Genomic DNA, 17,895 nt, shown 5'->3' on the forward strand with positions numbered 1-17,895 from the left:
GAGGTGGAGGCTCTGGCCCCATTTCTGGGGTGCGATCCATTTCATTACGCATCATAGGAGTTGCAGGGCTACATTCAGTTATCAGAAGAGAAAGTGGTTGGAAGAGGTGGCAGGACTCTATTGAGGCTGACATTTCAGAAAGACCTGAGCATCTCTTCCCAGGTTTGGTTTGTCTGAATGTCCTAGTGGGTGTGCTGAGACAATTGCACATATAAGAATTCAGAGAAATGCCTTTGGTTATTTTGAATAGTCTTCACCCCACATTGGGAGCCATGTTCCCTGTGTTTCCCCATTGAGAACATAGCCGCATAGTTACCCAGCATCTAGTGCCACACTTGCCCTGTAGACTAATGCCTGCCAAGAGTTCAGGGTTACAACCAGCACATTTATGGCCTCAGACCCTCTGAGATACCAGGGCGGTGCAGGTAGACATGGGATGACCCAGGCTTTCTCTGATCATGGTCACCAATACCCTGAAGTTGGTGATGATGGTGGTGGTAATGGGTGGGCTTTAGCTAGAGCCTAAAAGCATAGGCATGCTTCAAGATCAGAAAGGCATAAAACCTCTAATTGCTTCCACAAAAAGACTACAATGCAGACATGATAGCTAATACCTTCCTTTTGTATAGGGCTTTGTAGTTTGGCAACTGCTTTACTTTGAATTTACTTAATCTTTACTGGGGTAGTATTGACATACCACTTGAGGAAATTGAGGGCAGATCGGAGGAGGAGCCTCCCCAAAGTTGCTAAGTTGGTATGAGTTGAACCCAGGTCATCTGACTCCAAGTCTAGTGTTTTTTTTTTCTGCCACCCCATGGGGAACAGAAGCTCCATGAGTTGCACAGTCATGAAGTTCTGGAGAGAACATGTCACCAAGAGCTATGAGTCCTCATCATATTGTGGATGAGGACTCCAACAGACATCCAACAAGAACATAGAGCACAGTAAGATGTCAGGCCGAGTGAGTGGGATTAATTCTTACCAGTATGCTGGTATAGGCAAGCTGCTGGCTGTCCTCTCCCAAGCCTGTGAGCCTTTATCTTTTATTTATGAGCCCACCACAGGACAGGGGTAGGAACCTCAGTCCCAGCTTTAGAGGATTGGCAGTGAAACCAGTGGGAAAGATACCTGATGAGGAGGCTGCCTACTTTCCCCTTCTGTGATACTTCTCCTGACTATGGTACTTCTGCCGGGCACTTCTGGGCAATAAAAATATCTGGTGCCTGGTCTGGGGAGGCTTCCTGGAGGAAGGGGGACCAAAAGCCCAAGTCAGATCATTTCTAGGGCCCTGCTTCTTATTCTGGTGATTAACCCCAAAGAACAAATTACAAAACATGCAAACAAACTGAAAGAGAGACAGAGATGAAGAGCATGGAGATTGAGAGATCCAAGAGGCAGAGGACTGTAAAATCCAGACAGAGAAAGCAGAGAGGTGGTTTGGTATAGATATGAGTTTTGGATGTTTTGTCATGTGGTCTTCATGTAATGCTACAACTTAAAAATTTTAGTACATATTCACTGTACAAAGTTTGAAAACTATATAAAAGCATTAAGAAAGAAATTAAATATCTCCCTAATTCTACAACCAAGAAATATATTATTTGCATATTTGAGATAATACCAAACTGCTATTTCTGAAGGCAGAAAACCACTTGAGTCTTGGTAATTTCATATGATTCAACCTAACATATATAGTACATGTATCATTAGTATCCTAATTTTTATGTATGTTGAGCATTCTTCCATGAAATTATAAATTAATCAAAAATAAACATTTCAGTGGCCAATTTGGTTCCATTTATAGCTATCTCAAGTTTCTCTAACTCGTCCCCTTCTGTTGGAGTTTAGGCTGTTTGCAGTTTGGGACCACAATAAAAAGTGCTGCTTGAAACCTTTTGTCCTCAAATATTTGTCCTTATTTTTCCTTAGTTCTTTAGGGTAGACATCTAGAAGGGAAATTACTAGTCACTGGTTATGCGTAGTATCTTTATTCATGACTCATATTACAGAACTGCTTTCTGGAAAGGTTGTTGCAACTTTACTTGCACCAGCAGAGATGGGCAGGCAGGGCTAATACCGGACTCTTGCCAGCCTTGAGGATTATTGCCTTTTTGGAATCTCTGCAAATTTAATGGATTTTAAAACTTCTTATTGTTTAGTTTGCATTTCCTGGCTAATAATTAGGTTGACTACTTTTTCTTATGTTTATTAGCTATTTCTCCTTTTTTGGAAGTGTACATTTATATTCTTTGCCTGTTTTTCCAAAGGAACAGTATTAATCCTTTCTCTGTCAGATTTGTTGTAAATATGTTCCCAGCCTGTCATTTACATTCTAAATTTTGTTTATACTCTGATGTGTAGTTTACAATTTTCCACTGACAAAACCATCAATATTTTCCTTTCCAATTTCTTTCAATGCTTTCATGCCTAGAGAGCTCTTTCTCATTTGGGGATAAGTTAAATATTCACTCATATTTTCTCTTATGGAGTTTTCTTAAATGTCATTTTTTAAGATTCGGTTTCTAATCTGTCTAAAATTTATTTTGGTGTATGGTTTGAAGTTGTGAGGATTAACTTGATTTTTCTTTTTCAGATAGTCCATTTTTTTTCCAGTGCCATTTATTGAATAATTTATCTTTTCCCCCAATTGTGTTGGGTTCTTCCATTATCATATATTAGGTTCTTAAATACGACAGGTGTGTGTTAGGTCTATAAATCAGGCTCCATTCATTTGTATGTTAATTCTTGTGTCTTTTCCTCCTTTTAATAACTATAGTTTAAATATATATTTTTAAATATCTAGTAGGGCAAGCCCAACTCATTTTTCATCTTTTTTTCCAAAAATGTTTAATTACTTTCATCCATTTATTCCACCAAGTGGAAATGTAGTTTAAAATCCCTTTGGCACATAACAGGTACTTAGAGATTCGTTCGACAGATATCTGCTATAATATTTAGCTTTTTAAGCCAATATTTGAATTTTATTTTATTTGAATCTTCTTTAATGTCTTACATTCCTGAGATAAACCTTATTTGCATACATGGCAAATCTTTAAATGACATTTAATGAAAAATTAATTTTTGTTTTACAACTTCTTTGGACTTTAATTCCTTTAGCTATAAGACAATTTTATGTATGATGAATGGTAGCCATTTTTTATTTGCCATGGAATCACATCACAGACTGAACAGCTGCGTAACACAGTTGTCCTAAACTTTAAATAAATTTGCTTTTAAAATGTTCTTTTAAAATGCTCTTTTCAAAGGGTGTTATAACAACCTAATTCTTAAACTTTTAAGTGCCTGAACATTATGCAAAGATCTTGTTTATGAAAGACTAATATACAAAGGAGGAAATTTGCCTTTCTCCAATTATTTCAAGAATAAATAAAAATTAGACAGTGAAAAACATTAAAGAAACATTAACGTCAGCCATAATCGCATTTTCCAGAGATAACCACTGTGTGCTTGTATATGTGTAGTTTTTACACACACATACACCAGTAAATGTAAAAACAGAATAAGGTTGTATATGCAGTGTTATAATCTGTTTTTTCTACTTAACGTGCTTCCTGTGGCATTAATTATTCTGTACATATTAATTATGTACAGTGTCATATTTAACGGCTGCATAGAGTGGACATACCATGGATTATTTTAGCAATCTCCTATGGTTGAACATTTAAGTTTGGCATGATTTTTCAGTAGTACAAAGCCATAATAAACATCTTTACTCTCCACCTTATCGTTATTCTAATCTTTAACATATAAGCTGTGTTATGAGTACATGTGCACATTCATCCATGGACAGGGCACCCTCTCAACTCCCCGGTTATGGCAAAGACTCCTCTTCTTCAAGAAGCTGGATAAGAGCAAGGAGGACCAGGTATTCCAGCCTCTTGGAGGTAGTCTGCTCAGATTACTGGAGAAAATCCTAAGTATCAGAGAATTAATGAGAAAATAGTTTCAGAAATCATGGAACAGAAAATTTTAGCAACTTGAGGCCATTGATTGTATGGAGCAGGTGGATTTGAGGTCAGACTCACCTGGGTTTGTGTTCGCCATTCGCTGTGCCCCCACACTGACCTCTGCAACCTCCGTAACCTTTTTTCTTCCGTGAACTCCCCATTCACATTGGCTGGACAGTTCAAGGCCAACCAAGGAAAAGACCCCAGGGCATAGACTCTCCTCAGGCCTCTCTTGTTCTTTCACCCTGCAGGCAGCTAGGGCTTCTCATGGGGCTCTGAAGGTTTTGCCTACAAGTAGATGTTGGGATTACCTCATCTCAGATGGTGGTTCTGCTATTTGGATGCATTTTCAGAAATGCTGTCTGGACCTGTACACCTTTGTTTGGAACTCAGCCTCTTAAAAGCAGTGGGGTAGAGGAGTCAGGGAAGAAGGAATGTGGTGTGCTAGTTATAGGCAGCAGCATATAGAGTTTAGTGTGTGTATGTGTGTGTGTGTGTGGAGGGGATAGTGCCTGTGATCATAGCCCTCTGGACACAGGGGGAAGCGATAAGTTTTCAAGAAGCTCGATCAGTAGCTAGTCTCCCTTTGGGGACAGGAGACTCTCCTTGGCATCTGGGGAACCTGGCTAGGGGTACAGGAGTTGTGTAGAGTGCTTGCCGAACAGCCTGGACTGGGGAGAAGAAAGGAACCACATACACAGAGTGCGAACAGTGTAGCTTACAGGTATGTAGTAGGAAGATGAGGAGGCAGTTTTTAGCTGTTATTTTCTGAATTTACTCCATTCATTTACTCGTTCACTCATTCATTTATTTGTTCATTCACGGAATCAACACTTATTATTGAACATCTACTATGTACCATGCCCCGTGCTAAAGCTACTAAGATGAACAAGAAAAAGGAAAGGAATGCTATGTTAACTTAGCCTCAGCTATGTATCTGGTCCCTTCAAATAGATTTTCTCCTGTAATCATCACCTATGAAGTAGGTGTCGTAACCTGAGGAGGAAACAGAGACCCAGAGAGTTTAAGTAAGTTGTCCAAGGGCACACAGCTAAGTGTTTTACTCAGGGCTGTCTCTCAGGATGTGCCTGCTTTGAGAGAGCTTGCCATCTCATACAGAAAATGGCTTATTGAGCAAATAGTGTCCAGGCATGCTCAGCTGTGGCTGCCCAACTGGGAACACTTGAGAACCCCCTTCTTATCCTGCCTTGTCCAGCCTCTCAGGGATCTCGTTAAATAAGTTTGCAGACTCATCCTGCTGGCCCTAATCGTGACCATAACCTGTCATGGATCCAGGAGGAGTCAGGTTGTCTAGCAGGGGTTAGAGGCCAGGGGAACCTTCAATTTGGAAGGCTTCCAGGAAAAGTACTGTCATGGCATCTATAAAATTCATTTTATGTTTAACCTCAGTTCTCCCAGCCCTCAGTAACTCCATAATGAGAGAGAATTACCTCTGATTAAGCTTATCCTTGTAGGATCCTGTATGCAGCCTTCACCTCCCACCATCTGCCTCAGCTTCCTTTTATCCAAGCTAAGGAAGCTAAATCATTTCTCTTCTCTAGTTACTTTCTCTGCCAGCCCAACCACAGTATTGGGCCCCAATCATGAGTGTTAGAAACTGGACCATGAGTGAAGCAGATGCTGAATGATAGAATCTAGTGGTTAGAACTTGAGATAAATTATAGTGTCTCATTTTGACTTTGCTTTAGACCAATGGTTCCCACTATTTAGGGGGCCATTTTCTCCTAGGAAAGTCTGATGAAAACTAGAATTATACAGATTCTCTTCTCAGAAAAATGGACACATATAAACATATATGCAATAATTTCTCTGAGGTTGCATGAGGTTCATTTTTGAGGCAAGTTTAGGAAGCCCGCTTGGGTTTACCAAGTGCTCCTGGGATGTGTGGCTTAGTATATCCCTGGTGAGCAGGGTTGAGGGTTACCTAGGCATCGATTTGCAGACATTTCCCAGCTCCTTCTTGTTTTCCATAATTCTAGAGAAGGGTTCTAGCTTCATGAGATATTCAAATTACTCCTGGTTTCCTATTTAGTACTTGACATGGTTATTCTCCTTTCTAAAGAAATAGCAGGCATCACGAGTCAGACTCTCTCCAGATCTCAGTCATTTCCTAGCTTATGCTGGCTCCTGGTTTTGCTAGGTCCACAGGGGAACTTTATTGCTTTTCTCCGGCAAACATTAAACACATCTCTCTATTACTCTGGAGAGGGTCTGGGTCAGAGGGGAAAAAAACCACTGTTTTCCTCTTCTCTGTTCCCCTAAACCCACCAGAGAGACTTTAATATTCACCACCGTCCTGTCGAGTCCAAGACCTTGCTGAGGATCCTGTAACACTTTGCTTCTTCTCTAGTTAGCTTTCCACTTTTTAGACACTTTCTTAGAGCTTGAGTTTTATTATCCCTTTGAGATTTTCTTGTATGTATGTACTTCTATCACTGTGTTTCTTACATGATATTAAAATTACATGTTGATGTATCTAATTCTCCCCTTAAACAAGAAGTCCCCTAAGATCAGGAAATCTACATTTTTTTATTGTACCCATGGTGATGGGAACTTTGCCTGTCACATATAGGTACTCAATAAATATTTATTGAACTGAATTTGGGCAATGTTTAAATACCCAAAGTAATAATTTAAAGAGAGATTTAAAACTCTAGGAATCTTTTCATGGCCAACCCATCCACCTCAGATATGGTCAGCCAGTTTATTCAGAAACCTAAACATAGTATTGGGAGACATACGGAATTCATGCTGTGTCATTTCCATCAGAGACCTGTGTGTGTGCGTGCGTGCGTGTTATGCACAGACTTTCCTTTCTTGGTTACTGTAGTTATTTGAAAACAGCACCAGAACAAGTCTTTTTATTCTCTCCAGCAATCTCTTCCAGTCTGTGTCCTTTCAACACTTATTCACATTTGTTTATATCCCTGCTATATCTTAAATGTCTCTTTTTTCTCTGCCTCTTTTTCATGTGGTTCCTAATCCTGGGACAGGCTGGACAGCAGCCACTCCAAGTACTAACTACACAACCAGCTCAGGACCAAGGACAGCAGCAAGCTTGTTCTTGAAGTGGGAGGTGCTTTAGCTTGCTCAAGTTTGTTCAACAATATGACCTGTGGGTGGGGCCTTTCTCACCCTCTGGGCTGTAGTTATGCAAAACTGGTTATTACTTAGGCCCTTGTTCTTCCATGTCTGTAGTGGGCCTGTGTCCAGTCTGTGCCTGATACGTCACTGTGGCACCGCTTCCACTGATGGACATGTAGGTGGGAGCAGGGAGAAGCTCTGGACCTGGAAATGAGAGGGACTGCTCGAGGAGCTGCTGATGAGGGTCTCCTGCTCTGACCTCTGCAGTCAGCTGTTGCTGCTATATGCCACCTACACCTGAATTTCTGGCCATAAGGAATAAGGGGAGAGGGGAGAGGCATTGGGAAGGTTCTGGGCCATTTCATGTTTGGATGCCTGCCAGAGTGGCTTTCATAATGACAGAAGCCAAAACCAGCTTTTCAAATAAACAATTTCATCTTTAACTAAAGTCATTATGCCCTGATTAAACTAAAATTAATTAAAATTAAAATACTATTGATAGGCATACTGGAAAAGAGGGCAGGGGACTGACAGCGAGAGTCACAAGGAGCAAGACTTTCATATGTCTAAATTTCCACAGCATATACCTTTTGCCTCTGAGTACCTTTTTAATTCTCTCTAAATATATGATAAAAGCAAATATATTGCTAATGTTTAACAGTTGGTTCAGATCCATTGTTGACTAATTCGTCACTGGCTAATGTTCAGTGGTACTTCATGGGCCCATACTAGGGTAATGCTCAACATAACAAAAAGACAATAAATCTACCACCACCGCCACCATCTGTGAGGAATGAACACTTTAAGTATTGGGTCCGTTAATAAAGAATCAGTTTTAAAAAAAGTGATGGGTAGATATAATCACTACTCAAGTGGCCATTTTCTTGTGTCTAGAGTACGCTGAATGATGTCAGCTTTTCTGGGGAGGGAGGGAGAATGAATGAGCCTGTGTGTATTGCAGCTGAGGTCTCAACTCGAGCTAATATTAAATCTTGTGAAGAATAAACAGAAACGGTTTGCTTATTAGCTGGGCTTAGAGAAGTGTTAGCCACATGTTTAAAGTGCTAATTATTAGTAATCTTTAATGGAGCTAATTTAGCAATGGTAAGTGTTACAAATTTCTGCTCTTCAAAAGTAGTCCTTTAGCCAGGACTTTATATCTAATATTGACTTTAGAAAGTTAATATTGAAATTGACCACAGTTAGAGTTCACATGGGAGTGTGAGAGAACGATGGAGGTGTGGGGGTAGAAATAGGCACAGAGAGGGACCAAGGGAAGAAGAGGCGCAGCAATTACTAAGTGCTTTTTGTGTGGAAGGCACCATGGCACCGTGGATGAGTATGAGTTTGTCTGTGGGTCACTCATTAAGCACCAGCTGTATGCAAGCACCACAGATACGGAGATAAGCACCCAGTTCCTGCCCTCGGGAGCTTAGAGTCTAGGGAGGGGTCCAGATGCAGCAGTGGAGGTGGCATGACAGTGAGGTGCCTGCCCTATGAATTCATGAACAGAGGAGCCAGTCCAGCCCGGGGTGGGAGGAGTTAGGGAAGGCTTCCGGGGGAAGGTACACAACTCACTAGAGTACAGACAGAAAAGAGCCATTGTGAGGAGTGACATTCAAATGCATGTCAAAGTTGAGGGAAGGTAGACATTGCTTCTCCTAAGTGTAAAGACTGTCCAGTCTGGCTGTGATATCAAGTTCCTAGCTACTGCCTCACATTGCATGAGGTCTTGTCAGTTTGCTTAGAAAAGCTTAGTATTTAGCAATTGCCAAAGAGGAGCCCTTGTTTTGTTTTGTTTTTCCTCTCCACTTTTGTGTTGAATAAGGTTAGCAGAAGTTCATGAATGTCCTCCTCTTAGAAGTCCCATGGCCTGGTGCCAGGGCATAGAACTCTACCACACTGTCCCACCTCCATAGCTGCAGCTCATTCAAGGAAGGAGGGTGCTACCAGGGCTATATTGACATTTGTGGTGTCAGTGGTGAGGGTCAGCTGTGGGAGTCGGCCTCGCAGTGGGTAAAAGGATCCCCATATTGGGAAGGGGCCAGTGGATCTCTACATTGTGCCATGCATTCTGTTGCCAACACAAAGCTGCCTAGTCTCTTTTTCTGCCAGGTTCATTCCTTCTTCTCAATACACATGTCCTGCCTCAGTGGTAGTTATTTTAACAAGAGCTCCAAGGAACATATTTATAGTCGCTGGAGGAGTTTTCCAACAGGCAGTTTCCTTAATAGTTCATTAGTGTCTGTAAAGAGGAGACATTAACCTTCATCTGCATGTACCTGTGTGTGTATCTTTCTCTCCAGTGCTTTCTTTCTTGCTCTTGCCCTATTCCCTTCCATTCTTGCCACCTCTCCCTCCTTCTCTTGTGTTAATATAGGAAAGGGGGAAGGAGAGAAGGGACCATGAGGAGAATGAAGATTATTGCTTCTACCTGATAGGTTCCCTCCTGCACTGACGGTATCTTTTCTCAAGGGCTTTGCCCACCTAGTACCTATACAGACAGGACCTTAAGTCTCTTCCCTTTATATGCTTCGGTTCTATGTTGCATGTTCATGGGATCTTACACAAACTCTCTGCCTACTACTGGCCTGGCAGGCTCCCAGGAGGTGCCTCATAGACAAACCTTCTTCTTGCCTCTCTTGGAACTTAAGGAGAAGATAAAGAGAGACAAAGTTCCAGTGCCCCCTGCCCCTGTATTCCACCACCCACCTCAGCAGGGGCCATGACAGAGGAGAATGAGATGTGGAGGTTGGGGTCAGAGCCTGCTTGGTCCAGTTCTGTTGTGGAGCCACAGCCTTCTTCTGGGACCAGACAGATTCTACCCAGCTCTGACCCTTGCTGTGACACAGTCCTGGCTCTCCGAGCTTCTGAAGGCATTTGCAGCCACATCTTTGCTGTTGTCTTCCCAGGAGCCCACCCTGTTGAGAGATCAGGTTCAGATCACAGAGCCCACCTACCACCTCCATGCACTCCTTTCCATCACTCCCTAACTCCGCTTTTCTGTTCAGCCAGTAAAGCTCTCTCCACTTCTGGTATGCAGCTTATTTGCCCCTTCCTCTCTGCTTTGGCATGCAGTGCTCCACACTGGAGCACCATCCATGGCCTTTTCCTTATTCAAAATTGGGTTCAAAGATAACTTCCTCTGGGGAGCTGCCCTGATGAATCAGTTCCAACTCACCGCCCTTACTCCTTGTCTGCTTAGAATCTGTGCATGCTTAGGTTTAGTTCAGTATTTCTTGAGCCCCTTTTGGGTGACAGGCACTGTATTAGATGCTAGGATAACAAAACAAGTAATGTGGTCCTACCCTCAGGTGTCAGGATCAGTTAGTGGGGAGTAGAATGAAAACACAGAAATGCTTTTCAGGAGTAATAGAGTACAAGATACCATCAGGGACATCTCAACTTGACTCGAGGTCAGGGAAACAGTACAGAGGAAATGATGGATTAGAGGGAGAGTTAAGAGGTAGAATCAACAGAACTGAACAACTAAATCAATACTTGGCATATAAGAGTGGAGGAGTCTAGGATGCCACCCAGGTTTCTGTTTGGGTAATTCAGTGGATGGCACCAACAATCAGGATATAGGGCATATAAGGCAGCCAAGTTGAGGGAAAGATGGGAGGGTCTTTATCAGAGTCTTAGAATCTTTAGTGTTTTGTACAGAGTATGGTAGCTTCCTCGTATCAGGGGAAATGGACACTCAGTATTTTATCTGGCTGGAAACTCTCAGAGGGAAGAAATTGGTTCTCCTCTCCAAGGGACAGAATTGCCTGAGATGAGCATTGTGTTCTCATTGAATGTGGAGCTCCCTGGGGTGGGGGTACCTCTCCTCCTTCTGTTTTCCCTTTAGTATTGCCCAGCATTCTGGGCTTTGTACCTGTGGGTGGGAGTGCCGGTGTGATAAAGAGGCATAAACCGACTGGCTCCTCTGCCCTCCAGGCCTGGCTCAGAGATGGCATCTTGATCTGTAAAAAAGATGAGTGACAGTATTTATGGTACTGAGAGAGTTAGGAAGGCAGGGCTCTGAGGGTTGGAGTAGTGGGGAAGATTTGTTGTGAAATTACAATATTTGATGCACGAAAGGTGGTTGAAGCTACCAAAATTCTGAGTAGTTTGGACAGGGGTCATTCATAAATGTTCCTACAGCCAAAAAACAAGACATGGTCCAGTCTCAATACCGTGGAAGGGGAAGTTATCCATCTTCCGGATAGCTTTTTTATTCCAGAGGTGAATTTGAGTGATGGGTTATAGGGTAATGGCTGAATCTCTGGAATTCTCATGATATAGGTGGGAGGGGTAATAAATAGCATTAGATCAGATTTTAGAGGTTCTGTTTAGAGGAGGTTAAAGGATACTTTTATCTATCTCTGCCTCTGAGGTAACTCTGGAATAGAAAGACATACTTTAGTGTACAGCACTTCTCTATAGGTAATGTGCATATGAATCACCTGGATTTCTTATTAAAGTGTAGATCCTGATTCTATAAGTCGGGTGGAGCCTGAGGTTGTACATTTCTAGCAAGGCTTTAGCCTGTGATGCTTGTTACTTTGAGTAGAAAGGCTTTAGGACTCACCTTTAGAAAGTCTTTTGAGCCCCTTCCATTCTGTACAGGTAATATCCTATCTCTGATAACAGCTCATTATCCTATCTGCATACTGTCTGTCTCTCTCTGCCTGGAAGCCCCCTGGAGAACTGAGTCCATTCCTTTTTTGTCTTAGTATCACCAAAACCTAACTGGAGGTCTAGCCTGTAATACATGCTCAATAAAGAATTGATGAAGCAATAACTCTGGGAATAGGAACCTGTCCAAATAATGCCTAAACTAGGGTTTGGCGTAAGAAGCTCTTGGAACTCAGTCATAAGCCAGATCTCTTCTGTGCAGCAGATCAATGAGTGTTTCAGTGCCTCTCTGATCGAGGCACCCATGCTGGACACCACAAGGGTGGAGTGGAAAAAGGAGGCAGAGACCTGAGCACTGGGAAATTTGCCATCTCAGTGGGCAAACAGGGTTCAGGCCCACTTGAAGCAACATTAGAATACTTACACGGTAACTTCTAAATAAGTGTAAATTAAGGGGGTATGACTAAGAACCAAAGGAAGTAAAGAACAATCTATGGGTACCCTGGCAGCTTGCACCTCCAAATGTTCAACACTTAGTTGTTTGTTTCTTTGCTTGTGGAAATCAGGATTGCTTTCTGAATGAAGTTAGCATGGAGTACAACACACCCAGCTGCTCTGGGAGGCTCACTGCCATCCCAGAGCCACAAAACCAGAGACAGGGACTATGACACAAGGGCCAGTCTTGCCGTTGCCATGTGGGGCTGCAGGCAGGCTGGGAGCCAGAGTGAGTTTGATCAGCATTTTTCTGCATGGGGAATGGTGACTATGAAAATTGAAGAGAACGAGTAGCGGTGAGGGAAGCATAATACATTTGGAGCAAGGAGGATGCAAAAGGGGGGCTTGAAAAAGACCCACAGTGGAGATCCTGGGGATCTGATGGTGGTAATTTTTACTTCCCTAGTAGATGCAGAGCATTTCAACTTTGCTAATTAACGAGAACAGCAGGCTTGTAATTCTGCCAGCAGCAGGACGTGAATGGGGTAAGGTTGGCGCTGAACGCCAGTGGAGCATGCCTTTGTCCTTAAGAGAAAGCACAGCACTCACATTAGGTCAGGACCATAAGGGTGTCCTCCGGTTCTTTTTTCCCCCTTGCAGTAACTCCAAGGGTTTAGGGGCTCTTATTTCTTTTCAGGCTTCCTTTAGAGGTAGCAAGGGGCTTACTGCTTCAACAGGCTTTTCCTTTAGAGAGAGAAGCTGCTGTATGGTTGGCCTAGAGTTTATAATCTAATATTGTTATCAGATATACCTGGTATTAGAGATTGCAATTGCAGGTCAAGTCTGCCTCACAGAAGTTCAGTTCTTTCATCACTAGTCTCCCATTTCGGTAACTTGGGCTACCTGCAAAGTGGGGTGATGTACCTTAAGCATCACGATCCCAAAACAGGTTCCTGGGAAAGAATGGGCTGGGAGGCCAGGAAAGAATTGTTTTATCTTCCCAAAGTACACTGAATCTCCCTAGGGAATTCGTTCCCAAACTTCCTTTCAAAGCATATTGATCTGATAACCTGAGTATCTTAACGGCCAATAAATATGAAGAAAAGGTTTGAAAAGCCTCAGATTATTAGAGCTGATTGGTACTCTGGTGATCACCTATTCAGATCTCCAGTACTTGGTGTGACAGATGAGGCCACTGACCTTGTGCCAGTCCCTTTAGGAAGGGTTAGCCTTTCATTCATTTACTTACTATTTCATCAAATATTTATTGAATATTTATTATGAGTCTACCCAGACATATACCTGATAGTGAAAACATGTTGCTATTTTATTGGTCCTGTTCGAGTTAACATTCAATGAACTTCCCTTTTATTATAGATTCTGACAGTTGGTTTTACAAGAGTCCTGGGGGAACTGCTCCACAGGATCTTCAAATAGGTTTTCTACACAAGGTCACCAACTTCTGAGCTGCCAGACTAATTAGTTTAGCTCTCTTTGGCTTTATATAATACATACATTGTTGAAAAGTTATTTGTAATTCAATTTTGGGCAAATAAAAATTAATTCAGACCACTAAGGCAGCTTTTATTTAAAGAGACCCTGGAGCAACTCTTTTTGTAATGTGAAAAATCTTGTTATTGTTGTTAGAAATGATTATCCCCTAGTTAAGGATTTTGTAAATCTGGACACGTTAGGTTTTTGTCCAGTAGGCACAACCTGGCAGATAGAGCAGCGCTGGTCTGAACTGGATGCGGGTAGACACTGGCCTGGAAAGAGGAAGCTCTAGGAATCTTAGACCAACCCAATTCAATATACTGACATTTCCTGGAGCCCATGATTGCAAGCTGCATGGACAGGCTGCTCCCCTCCTCTCAGGTCCTGGAGTCTGGAGGGGAGAAGGAAGTGACAGGCATGGCGAATGCAATGTGAAGGTGAGATTCAGAGCTCACTCTCCTTTTCCACTGGTAGGAACAAAGAGGGTGTAGGATGGGGAACCTTTTGCTTCTGTTATAGCAAACTCCAAACTCTTCTTTAAGATCTAGGGACTGTGTAGAATTAGAGCTCTTGTGTAACTTTAACACAGTAGAGGAGGACAGGAAGAGCAGTGGAAAAATAAGACAGGAGTTTAGGAGAGAAGAGGGTTATGTGGATTCTTGTTATCCAGTAAAATCTCGTTAGCTTGGTCCTTGCTATTTTTGAAATTGTAAGTAATCTGGAAGAAGATGGCTGGTTTAGATTTTCATATTAATTTTTTTCTATAGAAATGAATAGTATGCATAGTGATATAGGAAAGAATGTTTTACTACTGAAGTATAGAAAGATATTTCATATATGAAAATATGCTATTTTGATGCAGAAGCATCATTTTTCACAAACAATTCATATATTAATTAAAGATGATCCTTGTCTAGTTGGTAAAGCCTGGTAGGACTCTTTTTTTACTAGGAAACCTGAAACTTATCTTTATTGCATGAGGATAAAAAACAAACATATGTATCTATTTGTAATTTCTGTAATAATTTATATTGATCCTAATTAGTTTCTATTAGTGAGGTTTAATAACATTTTGTATCGGGAGGTAAAGTCAGAGCATAAAGATCTGTAGAAACTAAGGATAGAAAGTACAAAACAATGCTTATAGTTAAAACTTTATTTTTTATGGTGTTAATTTTTCTTCCGTTGCCTGCAGTCTTCTTAAAGTGAGCCTTGCAGCTGGTTACTCCAGCATTGGGGACTATGGGCCACTTGTGAAGAGAAGCAACTGATGAATAAAAAGGCTCACTGTCTTCATTTGGTAAAAGGAAAAGAAGAAGTAGGTGAAGTCGTCAGAGACACTTAGGAAGTTCGTTTGGGGTTAGGGCATGATGTCTGACCATGGTAACTGGTATTCTGGGGACACATCTCTTCTTTTTGGTGAATGTGCAATGGGCTCATTTCCCTTACTAGTGATCTTAATTCTGGGTTGTTGCCAAAAGTCCCAACATTTTTGGATCTCTCGAAATAGTCAGTGTTCAGGGATTGAGATAGCCTTGAGTGGGACTGGCCTGCCCAGCATGTTGCTCCCCCTGTGGATTGTCAGATTTGTCCTCAGGGCACTAAGCCAAGTACAGAAAGGCACTAGAGGGGCTGTCCGTGGTCTCTGGTTCTGTCTCACTGAGCTGACACAGAGCTGCCTCTCTTCCGGGGTCCATCTGTGCCATGTCCCCAGTGGTAATACACAGCAGAGGTATGAATGTGGGCTGGCTTTCCCTGAGAGTCCTTGTGAGCTTCTCGGGTTATATGATAGAGGCACGGTGGGCTGGCCTGGGGCTTTGTACGTGTGCATGTGGAAGCTGGGTCCTCCCTCCCCACGCATCTCACCAGGGCTGGTTTGTCCTTTGCATCCTGAGGCTACTGTTTCTCGAGGCACATTGTTATCTTTCATTCTGTGTGAGCCCCAGGCCTCTGCCTCCAACCCCCTAACAGGAACTCAACTAGACCCCAGAAAGGGCTTTCCAACAGAGAAGCCAGAGTTAGGCAGAGAATGAGTTGCTGAAGAAGGGAGTACATTTCTTTCTCAGGAGATCGGTGTCTCCTACCTCCTGTTTATTGTGGACCGATGATGGTGAAATTGAAGGAGAGAGAGAAGAGTGTGGAAGGGTATTGCGTGCAACTTTCTTCCCACTTGGAGACTTTTTGTGGTTTCCTTTTCCCATTTGTGAAGCGAAGACTTAACAGTTGCTGTGTCACACAGAGGACGGGCAAATAGAATTATTTAGGGCATTGTGGTCCATCTCGATATTAATTAACCTGTCCAAGAGATATTTGCTAAATGTTTACTGTGTACCAGACACTGTGCTAGAACTAGATGTACAAAATGACTTTTTAAAAAGCCCCCATCTTCACGTTCACAGCAGCGGGGCTATTCATGTTGCCTCCAGGGCATGGAGTTTTGTGTATGTACATATGGTGGGGGGTGACATGGACTGTCTTCTCCCTAAAAGGGACCAGGGAAGCCTCATCCTTGGTCCTCCTTGTGGCCTGGCATCATGTGGAAGTGCTCTTTCCATTGTGGACCCTCTCCTGTTCTGGGCTGGGCCGTATGGCCTGAACAAGGCATAGCTTTCTGGCCTATGACAAGATTGGGAGGCTGAAGGTGGGACCCAGCGATTCAGCCATCTGGCCTCTTTTACCCTGATTCCTTCTGTTTTGTTGTCCCACAGGTTCTTTTCGGAATGATGGTTTGAAAGCTTCTGATGTCCTTCCCATCCTAAAGGAAAAAGTGGCCTTCGTGTCTGGTGAGTGTCTGTGAACTTCCCTCTGTAATAGACCCAGAGAAAGTTGTGTGTCTGTGCACATGTGCGGCATTCAATTCTTTGTGTGTTAGTGAGAGAGAAGTAAGGGTGGAAGTTGTGCTCGGAGCAGCTGCTTCGTCTCTACAGAGATAGGCAGAAAGAGAAGGAATAGCTCTGGTCCCAGCCAGGTGTTCTGAAGGATGTTTACAACCACAGGTGTGTGTCCCCGAACCCCTCCCACCCCACTACACACATACACCTCGTCTTGCCCACCTCCTATCAGACCTGGCAGGAGCTGCTGAAGCCCCTCTGAGAGAGGCTATACCTGGAGCAATCTGTCCACTTCACAATTCCCAGAGGTTTTTTTGGGGTTCATCTCTAAGTGGGTCATAGGCAAAATATTAAGAAACATTCTAGTTCCTTCTTATTTCTCCTTCCTGGCAAAGGGAACTCAAGTGAATGTCTGTATTTATTTATTTTTCTGAATAATGACTTGCAAATATTTATTTCTGACTTCTCTCTCCAACCCCATCTTGTGTACCTCGACCTTTTACTATCTAATTCAGGGGATCAGCAAACTAGAGCCTGTATTTTGCTACATGTCAGCTATCTGTTATTTTGTAAATAAAATTTTATCAGAATGTAGCCACGTAAATGTGTGTAGCTAATGTATTAGTTTCCCATCGCTGTTATAACCAGTTGCCACTAATTTGGAGGCTTATAACAAAAGAAATTCTCTCACACTTATGGAGGTCAGAATTACAAAATCAGCTTCCTGAGTCGAAACCAAGGTATCAGCAGAGCTGCGCTATGTTCAGAAGCTCTAGAGGAGAATTTGTTCAGTGCCTCTTCCAGCTTCTGGTGGCTGTCAGCATTGCTTGGCTTGTGGCTGCATCACTCCCATCTCTGCCTCTGTGGTCACACTGACTTCTGCAATTCTGTCTGTGTCAAATCTCCCTCTGCCTCAGAGTGAGGATACTTGTACCTGCATTTAGGGCCCGCTCGGATAATCTAGGATAATCTTTCCATCGCAAGATCCTTAATTATATCTGCAAAGATTCTTTTTCCAAATAAGATAACATTTACAGGTTCCAGCGGTTAGGACCTGATATGTTTGGGGACCATCGTTCCGTCTACTACAGGTACTGTCAGTGGCTGCTTTGTCATTATAACATCAGAGTTGAATAGTTCCAGCAGAGACCAGATGGCCACAAGCCTAAAATATTTACTATATGGCCTTTTAAAGAAAAAGTTTGGTAACACCTGATGGAATTGAAGCCGACTATAAGATGCACCAGCACTACTCCAAGTGCCAGATATAGGGCTTCGTACAGCCCTCCTGAGTCAGAGGCTGGAAGAATGGCAATGTGAGTAGCCAAGGATCACATTTAAAGAAACATGCTCAAGTGCTTAAGCCTCATGGCCTGAGCTTTTGCTTCTTCTGAATGATCCTGGTCATCTCCAAGGAATGGCAGTAGAATCACAGGGAA

At 42.6% G+C, this 17,895-nt stretch overlaps 1 protein-coding gene across 1 annotated transcript in view; it reads left to right on the forward strand.

Annotated features, from left to right (window-relative positions):
* LOC102891261 (kalirin RhoGEF kinase) overlaps positions 1-17,895 on the forward strand; it is a 295,084-nt gene that overhangs the window by 20,988 nt on the left and 256,201 nt on the right. The window contains exon 2 of the mRNA XM_025052186.1: positions 16,334-16,408. Coding sequence (XP_024907954.1) covers positions 16,334-16,408 — 75 coding nt within the window. The remainder of the gene's footprint in view (positions 1-16,333; positions 16,409-17,895) is intronic.

The sequence above is a fragment of the Pteropus alecto genome, unplaced genomic scaffold (assembly GCF_000325575.1).
Source record: "Pteropus alecto unplaced genomic scaffold, ASM32557v1 scaffold251, whole genome shotgun sequence".
Lineage (NCBI taxonomy): Eukaryota > Metazoa > Chordata > Mammalia > Chiroptera > Pteropodidae > Pteropus > Pteropus alecto.